At 39.3% G+C, this 13,842-nt stretch overlaps 1 protein-coding gene across 1 annotated transcript in view; it reads right to left on the reverse strand.

Annotated features, from left to right (window-relative positions):
* sema5bb (sema domain, seven thrombospondin repeats (type 1 and type 1-like), transmembrane domain (TM) and short cytoplasmic domain, (semaphorin) 5Bb) overlaps nucleotides 1-13,842 on the reverse strand; it is a 67,202-nt gene that overhangs the window by 1,569 nt on the left and 51,791 nt on the right. The window contains exons 12-22 of the mRNA XM_077199778.1: nucleotides 13,428-13,545; nucleotides 10,366-10,550; nucleotides 5,617-5,760; nucleotides 4,648-4,795; nucleotides 4,304-4,532; nucleotides 3,465-3,683; nucleotides 2,855-3,025; nucleotides 1,952-2,089; nucleotides 1,833-1,871; nucleotides 1,536-1,744; nucleotides 1-832 (exon numbers count right to left, since the gene is read on the reverse strand). The exon at nucleotides 1-832 is cut by the window's left edge and continues 1,569 nt beyond it. Of these exons, the coding sequence (XP_077055893.1) occupies nucleotides 671-832; nucleotides 1,536-1,744; nucleotides 1,833-1,871; nucleotides 1,952-2,089; nucleotides 2,855-3,025; nucleotides 3,465-3,683; nucleotides 4,304-4,532; nucleotides 4,648-4,795; nucleotides 5,617-5,760; nucleotides 10,366-10,550; nucleotides 13,428-13,545 (1,762 nt within the window). The 3' untranslated portion in view covers nucleotides 1-670. The remainder of the gene's footprint in view (nucleotides 833-1,535; nucleotides 1,745-1,832; nucleotides 1,872-1,951; nucleotides 2,090-2,854; nucleotides 3,026-3,464; nucleotides 3,684-4,303; nucleotides 4,533-4,647; nucleotides 4,796-5,616; nucleotides 5,761-10,365; nucleotides 10,551-13,427; nucleotides 13,546-13,842) is intronic.

Consider the following 13,842-nt stretch of genomic DNA (forward strand, 5'->3'; position numbering starts at 1 on the left):
TCTTTTAATGGACGATGAAGATAACAGTCTGCACTGTACGCCGCTCCTCGCCCGGCGTGACGTTAACCAGTCGCATCACCAGTAATCCTGGGTCCATGTACCGTGTATCTCACATCCACCGCTTGAGTCCTGGAGCCGAAAGGACATAAACTAGGAAAAAATAAGGGAAACAGATGTTCGGGCTTATTGTGAGACATCACAGCTGCCTGGAACCATTCGACTCAAAACGAGTTCTGTGTTGCATCTTTTTCTATTGTGAAAAACAACTCAAAAGCTGAAGACGCCAGCACACAAAGCAGTGCGTCACCATTCAGTTTTGAGCTTTACGTGGAAAGCAAAGATGCCAGAATTCCTCTTGCTCCTCTGCGTTTTAGGAAGTGGGCATGCTTTGTGAGTGTCGGTCTGTAGTTATTACAACGCATGTGATCAACTGAACCCGTGACTTCCGGTTTGAGATGACATTTAGGAAAGGAAATGCTACAAGAAAACTACATGGGCCCGTCTTATCCGAACAACAATCCTTTGCGTTTTCCTGCATCTTTTGAGATGCAGGTTATGCGCTCGACCTTCCTGTGGATCCATGCCTTTTCCAATGCATCTGCATGGACGGATAAGGGTGTGTAACCGTGGTCACACACCCCTAAGAAAGCATGATGTGTGTCTTTGTGCATCAGCTGTGCATGTAGCTGCAGGGCGGATCCATGGAAGGAAAGTCGTACTTGCCCAGAGGAGACGGGTAATACGTGGTGGCGTAGACGTTGGTCTGTGGCAAGGCTGATGGGAAGAAGTTGCAGCTTTCATCAGGTGGAAGCAGGTTGTTCTTATTCAGAGTCTGCGGGGAACAGGGAAAACACAAAAAAGTGAGCTCACGCATGTTGGACAAGTCTCTTCAATATTTCTAAGGCCACAGAGTGTTTTGCATCATGCTGCAGCGGTCCTCTGATGTCAATGCTCCGAGGGAAGAGATGGAACCGGAAAATGAAGAATGATAGATAAGACGGATTTATAGAACGAGAGCCATTTCCTACGAGACAGATTAGGGAGAGTCGGGGATCTCAACTGCTTCAGATACTGATTTTACAGCAAATATATCATGTGCACACAACACAAGACCATAATTATTTATTGAACAAAAGTAAATATAATAATATAATGTATATAAAAATATTACTATTTAAAAATATAACTAATATAATTTGGTTTTTTTACCTAAACTTTTATTATTAAATAAATAATATATTAATTAATATTGTGTGTGTGTGTGTGTGTATATATATATATATATATATATTATCATGAACTTCACAGACCACCAAACTTCACAGATCAATATGCACAATTAAAATGTTTGGTTCCTTGTAATATAGGACTTTCCTTTAATGGTTTAAGCCTATTTATTTTTTTATATTAACAATGCATGAATATATTATAAAAGCATTTTATTATTTGCACTGATCAGTGTTGTGGTTGCAAACTACAAGTTAAGGACCACTGCACAAGAGATACAGAGAGACCCCGGTGGCATGATGGGATACCTTGAACTCCATGGGTGTGTATAAGTCATTCTTGGGCGCACAGCTGTTCTCTTTATAGTGTAAGTGGTTGGGAGTGCTGGGATGAATAACTGCGGATTCTTGAGGAGGTTTGCGGAGTCTCTGACAGTACACATACACCAGGATGGACAGCAACACTGCTCCCACAAAACAACATGCGCCGGTCAGCACCAAGTGGAACAGAGAAAACCCTGCAGGAGACAAAAACAAATGTTTACCTCCCGTCAATAGCCACATGAAAACCTCAATGCTGTTTGATTTTTTTTAAGTTGCATTTACCTCCACAGTTTGAGTTCCTCCTCTGTCCCTTTGACAGCACTACAATTAAGATAACGATGTGAAACTTGACTGTCTGAGATGCCAGGCATGATTTAAGGAGAAGAGGGTAAGGAACTAACCTGCGCTCTCATTGGGCCGACACATTCTCTGATCTGTAGAGTTTCCTTGGCAAGAGGAGTTTATTTCACATATACGAGCGCGGAGCTGCTGCCCCTCCTCATTACACTCCGCCCACTCTGACCACGCCCCCCAACCACCTGACACACATGAGGAACATCAACAGAACACAAATGTGGTATCATTAGTTATCATGAATGCAGTCATAAAGAGTATTTAACTCTTTCCCTGCCATTGACGGAATTTCCCGGCAATCCATGTTTCACCGTTCGGAATCCGATCCGGAAGTAGTCTTTAACAATAACATGATTTTCTAAGCTCTTTGTTCAAATCATTTTTTATTTAACACCAACATTTTATTTTTTCCATATGTTTATTTCTTAAAAGTACTAAAAGACACATTAATGAAGCTGTAAAATGTTAAAACTGAAATGTGAAAATTAATTTTTTAATGTTGTTAATATGTATATGTGGTGTTTTTAATATGCTTTAAAACAAACCATGTGTAAATTCATAAGTCAACAGCATTGCTGAGTATTTACTCCTTAAAACTGCAGTGAAACAAAGACAGTCTCAAAAACGTGGTTTGAAATCGCTGGTGTTTCTAACGTCACAAACTACCTTGTAACCAATCAGATCAACGTGTGATCGTCAACGAGTGGATCTCTGAGCTGACGTGAGTGAGTGGAGGCGGGGCTCATTTGCATATTCATAGAACCGCGTATACTAAATTAGGCAAGGGTGTAGGGTTACATTCAAGCTATTTTATGGAATGACTTTTTTTTAAAGGACTTTTTTTTATTGTCATTTTGGTGATCAAAGATGAGTTTTAAGGGATACAATTATTGACTACATGGGGGTTTTAAGAGAAATCGCTGCGAGCAGCAGTGTTGTTGTTTTCTCACCTTCACACTCGTGTGTGTTACAGAGAGCTTCCTCCGTGTGCAGACCGATGCAGATATCTCCAGAATGAGCAGGCGTGGGGTTAGAGCAAGTGCGAGAGCGCTGGTAGTGACCGCCGTCACAGGAAGAAGAGCACTGGGACCAGGAAGACCAGCATGACCACGCACCCTTCACTGAAAAAAACACCCGTCATCACAACACTCCTTGCAGCAAGACTTTTAAAGTCAGTCATTACACAGCTCTTTGGATAACTTGATTCTGATTGGTCAGCTAGATGTACATTATGCCTTACTTAAAGGGGATGTCTAATGATATTTCATGCATTCTGACTTATTTACACTGTTAAAGAGTTGGATTCATATGCTAAACATGGCCAAAGTTTAAAAATACAGACGTATGACGGTATTTCTGTGCCAAATACACTCGGCTGTTTTTGGAGAGAATCAGTACAGCATATCTCTCTTTTACAAATCTGATAAAACTAAAGACTCTTCGGAGATATGAAGGATGCAATACTACTCTATAAGTACTCAAGATTAACATGAGAAACTGTGTGTGTTATGTCCCTTTAATAACAGGACAGGAGTCAGAGGAAACTGAGAAGTCTCTGACCTGGGCATGGCTGAGAGTTGCAGTCCTGATACTCGACGGGCGCTCCGCTGCAGGCGAACGGCGTGCTCTTCCCATCAGGAGCGGCACAGGAGCGCTTGCGTGTGCGAAAGCCTTTAGAACACTCTTTGGAACATGCAGACCACGTTTCCCATGATGACCAGGCGGCTCCTTGCACTCGTGTAACGGGTCGACCCATTCTCAACAAGTCCTCAACTAGACCTACAAACATAAAAGTGTACGTATAGGAGGGCTGAGCAACTAATCGAAATCACTTTGGGTCGGTTTAACGTGCATTTGGGAACGCTACATGCACCAGCCATCTTCCCAAACTTGTGATGAGAAGTCCTTATAGAGCGGCGGAAGAGTTTTCGGTCAAATAAAAGTTTAATGGTTTCATGTTTGAAAATGAAGAAATTAAGTCAGCCGTAAATATTTGTATTGCAATTTTACAGTTGTACTGTAAAAAAAACAACAGAAAAAAGTTCAGTAAAAATTATAATTGAATTTTAAATTAATTAATTTACTAATTTTATTTATTATTACTATTATATATTTTTCTTACATATTCTATTTTTTATAGTGAAATATTATTGTATTTTATAATTATATGATAATTATGTATTTTATAATTAGTATTTTATAATTTTATAGTATTATTTTTTATTTTGTTTCATTTTTATAGATTTTCCTCCCAAATCGTGCTTATAGGAGGAGTGTGCATTATGTGTCTGAGGCTGTGTGTGTGTAATGTGTGTGTGTGTGTGTGTGTGTGTGTGTGTGCGTGCGCGTGCGTGCGTGTGTGCGTGCGTGTGCGTGCGTGCGTGCATGTGTGTGTGTACCGTCAGTCTCACAGACAGCAGCTCCGTCAGTGGTGGGACAGAGGCGAGTCTCTATCTTGCGTTTGCCGAGCTGCAGGTCGTGAGGGTCAGCGAGGAGAGCCCTACAGGTGTACCTGACCCTCTGTTCCTGTCTCGCACCCATCTGAGTAACGTTAACAGCGTACCAGGGGGTCCACGGAGTGGTGCGCCTCACCTCGGCACACGCGTCCAAATTACATGCCTTATACTCCTGGATGCAGGAACACACACATGATAGATGCTAATGACAATCTTTCAAATAAATCTTTAGAATTTTTGCTTATATTAGAGTTTTTGTTGATTTTATGACTAGTTGAAGACCCTACCAGAGGGCAACCAGGACAGGTGTTGCCATTCTCGCAGGTTCGAACACGGGATTGGACTCCACCACCACAGGCAACGCTACATTTGGACCAAGCGCTCCAGGAGACCCAGGACACCGGAACAGGACATGGATTCTTTTCGTTACACAATCTGAATCACACAAACATGAATGATTCATCTTCCAGTCACCTCAAATAAACATATATACACTTATGGAGTTGGTTCTTTTATAGTTAAAGGAGCAGTGTGTGATTTTTAGCGGCATATAGTGGTGAGGTTACAAATTGCAACCAACAAAAGTTACGGTGGCCGACAAGAAAATATGTCATCGTCTGAGACAGCAGAGAGTTGCCAGTTCAGCAATGAGGTTTCTTTACAAGGATAAATTAAGAAATTAAGTTTACTTAATTATTCAGTAAAACTATATGTTATTGCAAATATTATTGTTACTTGATCATCATTGTGTCAGTGTTTTATTCGCTGAACTAAGCTTGCTTCCTTGCACGAAGAGCAACATAGTAACGAAACACGTTTGTCCGTTTAGGGCCACTGTAGAAACATGACGGCGCATTTCAATGTAAGGGAACCCGTGGTGTATGTAGACAGAAACTGCTCATTCTAAGGTAATACAAATATAACGGTTCATTAAGTAAGGTCTTTATATACACCACTGAAAACATAGTTATGGATCTTATATTGCATTTCTGTCAATAGATCCTCAGAAATATTACACATTGCACCTTTAAGGCTGGAAAACACTAAAAAACGACTTTCAAGGGGCCGTTCACACAGAATGAATTTTTCCATTAACACTCAAGTAAAACGTTTTTTGCAATTTTTCAGTTCCACTGACCTGCAAAAAACGTGTTCTGTGTGAACGAGCCCTAAGAGTGTTTTTTGTGGCAAATTAAATCATATCAAATCAAAAGCATACAGCACAGCCTTATTGTCCATCTTTCTTCTGGTCTCACCTCTCCTCTCGCGCCTGACCTACGCATACGCGTCCTCCGTGTCGGGGTGCTGGGTTGTTGCAGGACCGCTGACGGACCTCAAATCCAATGCCACAACTGGTGCTGCACTCGGCCCAGGACGACCAGGGGGTCCAGCCTCCATTCCTGAACACACAGAAGCAGGAGTTAGGAGTTATCTAAATAAAACACGCCTAAGAGAGAAATAAGAGACTTATTTAAAAGAAAAAACATTTTAATGGTAGTGTATATATAAGATGTCTATACGTAAATTACCTCGATTATGATTGGCCAACCTCTGTGTACAATAACCCTTCGTTATATTGTTCGTCACAGCAGTTGATATGTAAATGTGAGCGGTTGTGTGGTAATGTGAGCAGAGTTGTGATGTCATAACGGTGATGATATCTGATCAAACTGCTTTTGTAGCTGTTTCAACTAGATTTTTGTGAAGAAAATGTAAGCTGTTTAGGTATTTTATCACCTAAAATCAATATTTTTATTCATAAATATGTCCTCAATGGTGTACAAATACCTCTGCCAATTATCTGACTTATCCTCGTAAACGAAGAATTTATTATCTTTATATACATGTGTCGGGTAGGTCCACGGAGGCTTCCATGTCGTTCCGCCATCTTGAAAAACTATAATGGCAGAGAGGGACAAAAAGTACTAGGCCAACGCGTTTCCACAACGCGTTTTTCGTTCAGAGCCAGCGTCACGTGACTGAAAGCAGCAGAAACGGAGGAGCAGAGCAGTGAGAGACGCTTCACGGCCCCGGCAAGTTTAAAAGGCTGCATTGCACTGTTATTACATTTACATTTACATTTATGCATTTAGCTGACGCTTTTATCCAAAGCGACTTACAATTGCTATATTTCAACTAGGGGTTAAGTGTCTTGCTCAGGGACACAGTGGTGTCAGACATTCGTTTGTTCGTTGTGTCAAGTTGCAGTTTGTTTGAAATAACAATCCTGTTCACCCGAAGGAAAACTCGACGAAGTGCTATTAGAAGACATCCTGTCATAGCTTTTTGGTACATAACAGCCACCGTAGATGCAACACGCATTTGAAAAAGCGAGGCGCTGAAGAGCACAATTCGTTTGGATGCAAAATACAATTTCACCACTAGATGAAATTCTAAAGAGCTAAATTCCTACACTATGTCACTTTAAAATAGCTTGATTCTAACTCTACACCTTTGCCTCATTTAGTATACGCAATTCTATGAATATGCGAATGAGCCCCGCCTCCACTCACTCACAGCAGCTCAGAGATCCACACAGTGATCTGATTGGTTACAAGGTAGTTTGGACGTCAGAAACACCAGCGATTTCAAACCGTATTTTTGAGACTGTCTTTGGTTCACCGCAGTTTTAAGGAGAAAATACTTGAATGAATTTGCACAATTTCGCACATTTGTCTTAAAGCATATTTAAAAACACCACAAAGACAAATAAACAACAGTAAAAAACAGATTTTCACAAAAGGCAGACTTTAACAATAACTGCATTGACACTTCCATTTATGGAAATGTTTGTGTCCATACAATGAAAGTAAATGGGGTCCAAGACTTTCATTCTGTGTGAAAGGAAGTCATACGGGTTTGAAACGATATGAAGGGTAGAGTTGGGACACGATCTTTGCACTGTTGCAAAGTTTGAAAAACTAGAGCATTCATTTCAAAAGAGCAAGAAAACCCCAGTTTTCCTTTAAATGACCACCTTTATAACAAGGACAGTCCCTCTGGTGCTGCCCGGAGTCAAGTGACTTCTTCTAAAGGCCCGATAATGACTTTGAAGGATTGTGATCACAACTTTAGAGCTATTAGGTCAAATCAGCTTTATTAAACTTAACAGTAGCATTCTGACAAAGAAGTATTAGCAACTCATTACTCAGACTGTTTATCATTTATCATATATCTGCTACAGCTGAAAGATCCTGCCACAGATGCTGTTCTTTTGTTATACTGAAACATTGCGTCCTGTTAGTTTTCTTGCACCCAGACCTGGTGATGTGTGTGTTTAAACAAGCTCTCTAGGTGAAGAAATAATTGGAACATTGATTCAGTGACTGCGGGATAATGGGACATGCGAAGAAGGAGCTGCTCCGCCAGAACTGTGGCGTCAGCATCTCGTAGTTAATGAATAAATCCACACGTTACACGCAGCACGTCTGTATCAGTGTTCGGGATTGATGGACTCGAGGTCTCAGTATCTGCAACTCTTCACGTTGGGTGGTTCCTTTCTCTCACGGAAGAGCTGAATCACAGGGAATAAAAGCTTTTGACACTTTGATTGTCTGTGATTGAAGACTTCAGGCTGATCGCTCTGGCTCTCATACATCACTCTGGCCACACTGTTTACACCTGCCACTTTAATATGAGAAGTCCCAGATTTTAAAAGGCTAGTTCATCCAAAAAGAAAATCTGAAAAATTACATTACTGACTCATACGCTTACCAACCCCTATGACTTTCTTTTTTTGTGGAATGACAGTGAATAAGGGGATTCTATCAAACTTGAAAAATCACATAGATGCATCACTATATTAATATGACTCAGTGTTCAAGAGTAGCCAAGTACAAGTTGCTTGACAGTAGCTCAGTTGCTTTTAAAGGGGAACTATGCAGTTTTTTTAGCTAAACTGAACAGCTTCGGAGTAATTGGAATGGTTACATGACTTTTTTCGGGTTGAATGGTGGCTGTCTCGTAACGCGTGATATCAGCTCTCGCGATGTGACGAATTGCTTTACGGCACTGCACGCGTACACGCCCCCATCCAGGATACGGCTAGCTATAAGAACAACTATCGTCATGGCTAAGCCGGCATATAAGAAGCAGAAAGCTAGGAAAGCATTGTCGGAGGAACAGAGAAAGAGGAAACGGCAGACTGAACGAGGAAGGAGTCAGACACGAGTAAACATCGGACCTGCGTTTTCAGAATGGCGGAAAAAAAACGAAGAAAGCGCGTTCGGAAGAGTCTAGAAAAAGGAAACGTGAATCTGACAGCGTGAGGAACCCCACAAGAGTCCCACTCGCTCAGGCTTTCACTGTTAAAGTTGATTCCTGCGATTATCATGAGAACAGTTGTCAATATCTCATGTAAATATCAGGACATAAATAAGCCTACACGTTGTATGTAAATGAGCGCAATTTGCAAACTATTATGATAAATTGCAATAATCATGTCTAACGACATCATAATGGACATTGTTACGAAATAATGTGACGTACATGTCAGTTTATTAATGTCATCTGGCATTTTGTAATGTTTACATTACACTCAAAAAACACAAATTAAATTATACAAACAGTAGGCCTAGGCTATAGGCTATTTACTTGTAATTTAGCTGCAATCATGTAAAAACGTTATAAGCCATCAAACGCGGTAGGCTACTTTATTATTATAAAGTGCAGAGGCCGTGAGTGCAGAGTGGTATTTACGACAGTAACGTTAAATACAAGTACTCCACAGTGACTCTAGGGGGCGCTGTTTGACAAAAACGGAATTCCTGCATAGTGTGGCTTTAAAACAGTATAGCTTTTCCAGTAGCTAACTACTTTTACCAGCAAGTAGTGGTGTAGCATGACCAAAAGCTACATTCTGTTTTTCGCTTTGACGAACCTGCAATGTATTGAAGAAGCGCAGTGTCTTCTTCTTACTGGATGACAAACTAAACTTGATCATTACTGCCATCTATTGTTATATCAGTGGCTTACGGTTCACTGAGAAGAGATCATCTGATGATTACATAAAGGCTGGGTGGGTTAATATTTCACATGAGTTGACTAGTAAAGGTTACACTTTTGCATGAAATCTATGCAAACCAAAGATAAAACGCTGTTGGGTCGAAGACAAGCACAAATTTAAGGACACACATACAGATGAGTGAATGCTTCGAGCTCCATCACTGCATGTGCTGTGAGTTTAACATACATTTTTGATGACACCTGTATATCTAATTTAAGTTGTGTACATTTTGTTCTTGCAATGATGCTACATTTGTTGCAATTTTATCAATTTGAGATATACATTTGAGTATGGTTTGTAAGGTACCTTTGAGCAGTTTCCAAAATAAAATAATCGGATACTCTTTGAAATCCCAATTGTATTGCATTATGTTGTTTTAAAAGAATGAATATTTTACCTTAAACATTGATAGTAACTTGTAGTGTAGCTAACTACTTTTTCAGAAGGGTAGCTTGACTGTATCATAACTACTTTAACTAATGAGTAACTTGTAGCTTGTCAAACTATGGTTTCAGAGTAGCTTCCCCAACACTTATATGACTTGTGTGCTATATTTCAAGTCTTCTACGTGTTTTGTGCAACAGCTTTCATATACTGTATAATACCATTCAAAAGTTTGGGCTCAGTAAGATTTTTGTTGTTGTTTTTTAATAAATCATTACTTTTGTTCAGCAAGGATGCATTAAATTGATCAAAAGTGACAGTAAAAACATTTACTAACATTTATGTTATTACGTAACAAAATATTTCTATTTAAAAAAAATGCTGTTTCTTTTTACAAAATTATTTATGTTTTCAACATTTATAATTATCAGAAATGTTTCTTGAGCAGCAAATCATCATATAAGAATGATTTCTGAAGGATCATTGCAAGCCGTTGCGATATGCATATCGCGATATATACATTTGCGATATTTCGATAATTTCGATATATTGTGCAGCCCTAGTCAGTATCGTGGTCATTGTAAGGAAAAGATATGGGTGAGTACATTAAGTGTACCTGGAGCAGTTGGCCACCTCTATGTTGGCCCCGACACACTTCATCCCTCCACACTGGGGTCGAGGGTTATCACAGGACCTAGTGCGACACTGACACGTGCTGGTGCCTTCTCCTCCATCATCATGGTTACAAGCCTGCCATGGGGACCAGTGGCCAAATCCACCATCTTGGGTAAGTCTCCGCTCCTGTGAAGATAAACACAAACCATAGCTTCCCTAGTTGATTAATCAAAGTACATTAGGACAACTGTTTTGTATTACATGTTTTCTGAAATGTAAACAAGTATATGTCTGCAATTTTATCTATTCCATGTTATTCCTGATCAGAAGCTTCCATAAATATTTAGTTTAGTTCAATGGTGTTAGTCTTGATTTACACCACGACTAGGCTTTGTAAGCATTTTCCGTATCCTTATTTTTACAGTAACATCAATGATCAAGCCTGGCGGGACAACAAAAGCAACTCTAGGAATGATTCCTGCACTGCAGCCAACAAACATTCTGCAAAAGTTTGGGAAAACACTCACTAACTCTCAAAGTCATTTAAGTTGTTACTATGGAAACAGTGGGTATTGCCTATTAGCATGGTAGAAAGTACTTTCAGTGCGGTGCGTAGTACAAGTGTGCAACTTGGGACGAACCCAAAGCTTCCAGTGTGGTAGAAAATAAGGTTTGTTTATTATTGCTCCTCTGAGGACACCAACCATCAGAGATAATAGGAAATGTGTGATGTCTAATTATGGACCTAATGAAGTGTCGAGAGGGAACAGGAGTGACATTGGCCAGCCGTCGTGCAGAACACCAGCGTGGAATTGACACTGTCAGATGGATCAGCTGGGTTAACCTTCAGGCTCTTCAGCACAAACTTGATTCTTCATGACCAGCGCAAAAATTTATAAGAGATTGTTGGTGTACTCAAAGAACATTGTTATGAATCTGGTCTTCAGAGTCTCTGAGGTGGAAATTGAATCTTTGTAGAATAGAATAGAATAGAATAGAATAGAATAGAATAGAATAGAATAGAATAGAATAGAAAAAGAGTGTGGAATAGAATACAGAATAGAACAGTTTAGAATAGAATAGATCATATTGGATTAGAATAGAACTGAAACATAATAGAATAGAATAGTATAGAACAAAACAGAAAATAATAATAAGGGCATAGAATAGAACATAATATAGAATAGAATAGAACAGTATAGAATAGATCATATTAGAACAGAATAGAACCAAAATAGAATAGAATAGAACAAAACAGAAAATAATAAAAGAGTATAAAATAGAACAGAATACAGAATAGAATAGTATAGAACAGACCAGAATAGAACATAATACAGCAGGATGGAAAAGAATCAAACAGAATATAACATAATTTAATATAATATGATATAACAGAAAATAAGATTATAGAATAGAACAGACTGTAGAATAGAACAGGACAGAATAGAATAGATCATAATAGAACCAGAATAGAATAGAACAGAGTAGTGTAGAACAGAATGGAATAGAACAATGAATATGAAATATAAAAGAGTATAAAATAGAACAGAATAAAAGAATAGAACAGTATAAAACAAACCAGAATAGAACATAATTGAATATAATATAATAGAACAGAACAGAAAATAAGAGTATAGAATAGAACAGAATACAGAAAAGAACAGAAAAGAATAGATCATATTAGAACAGAACGGAATAGAACAAAACAGAAAATAATAAAAGAACATAAAATAGAACAGAATACAGAATAGAATAGTATAAAGTTTATCAAGCGACAAGAATACTTTTTGTGTGCAAAAAAACCCAAAATAATGACTTCATTCAACTGTTCATTTTCTTCTGTGTGGGCCTCTGAATGAGTTCACGAGAGCATCACGACACACGCGCGAGGACTGAAGAGATGACGCAGATGGGTCTCGATGTAGTACAGTTTAAAATGGTTCTAAACTGTGCATTTCCTGGATGTCCGAATCGTGAGAGACCAACGAGAAAACGTAAAAGTGCCTTACCAATGCCGCAAAATGAATGTCTCACCTTTCACACTTCCCCACTAAATGATCGTGAGCGTCCTCTCAGTTCTCTCGCATGCGTCACGGCTCTCGTGAACTCACTCAGAGACCCACGAAGAAGAAAATGAATAGTTGAAATAAAGTCGTTTTTCTTTTTTTTGCGCACAAAAAGTATTCTCGTCACTTGGTAAACTTAAGATTGAGTCACTGTAGTCACTTGGACTATTTTAACGATGTCTTTACTAACTTTTCTGGACCGGCTGAATTAAGTCCCTTAGAAGCCTATGGAGGAGTGATCCAGCTCTCAGATTTAATCAAAAATATCTTAATTCGTGTTCCGAAGATGAACGAAGTTTTACGGGGTTGGAAAAACATGAGGGTGAGTAAATACTGACAGAATTTACATTTTTGGGTGAACTAACCCTTTAAGATTTGACAAGTTCCATGGTTCCTAGAGAGATAGGAATGGGATATGATTCCAAGTTAGGATATTTCTGTCATCTTACAGGCCCAGGAGACTTAGTAAAACACTTACTCCAGTTGTTCTCAAAGTGTGGGGTGTGGAAGAAAAATAAATACAGAAAGCAGCCGTTGGAACGCCGTTGAAGTGCGGGAATACCGGCTGGTGCGCTAACTTTATAAACCAACCCCAATTCCACTGAGTCTTTCTTCAACACCGTCTGAACAAGCCCGACGTAGAAGTTCCTCGCTGTAGAAAAACATCTCTTCAGCAGCTGCGATTGTGAACGCGAGAAGACGTACAAGAAGCTGAGCTGGAGAGGCGCCAAAAGAGCTAATATTTAGATTTATTAAAAGTTATTTATCCTCTGTTACTGTTATATTTTTCAAATTACAAATTGACACTGCAGGCTTTTCAATTTAAAAAATCTTTTGTTTTGATCATTTTTAGTTGAATTATTTGGTAGTCAGGTGTGAGGATGAGTTTGAGAACCACTGACTCTCCATTTAATCTCGTTGCTGTCTAGAAGAAACACCTGGAATATTTAAGTCAGTTGTGATTTTTCTCTTGTGTGTGATGAGATATTGGTCTTACAGGGCACTTTGTGATGTCTTGACTCCACTGGCTCATGTTGGAACTGTCCTCAATTGTCGTACAGCGCTTCTCTTTCCGGTCCCATCCGCAGTACGGATCCCTGGCGCCCAGACAATCCCTGCGGATACACACGCATACAAACAGTCACAAATCAATGACAACATCTTAATAACTACCACCATACAGCCATGAAGAGTGTGTCCTGAGAACTTAACAAGAGAGAAAAGAGAGATTTCATTCAACAGGAAATGGCACAGCTTTATAATGAGGAATAAATCTCAGTGCAATTCAAGCGTGAATTTCCAACAAACAAATAAATGACATTATACTAATTAATTATTAAAACTAATTCTGCCCTTCTCACTAATACTGGGTGACTCTCAGATAATGCACACTGAATCATTAATGAATGTTT

This window comes from Siphateles boraxobius, unplaced genomic scaffold, assembly GCF_051911475.1.
Source record: "Siphateles boraxobius isolate OS27281-9 unplaced genomic scaffold, OSU_SipBor_1 41, whole genome shotgun sequence".
Lineage (NCBI taxonomy): Eukaryota > Metazoa > Chordata > Actinopteri > Cypriniformes > Leuciscidae > Siphateles > Siphateles boraxobius.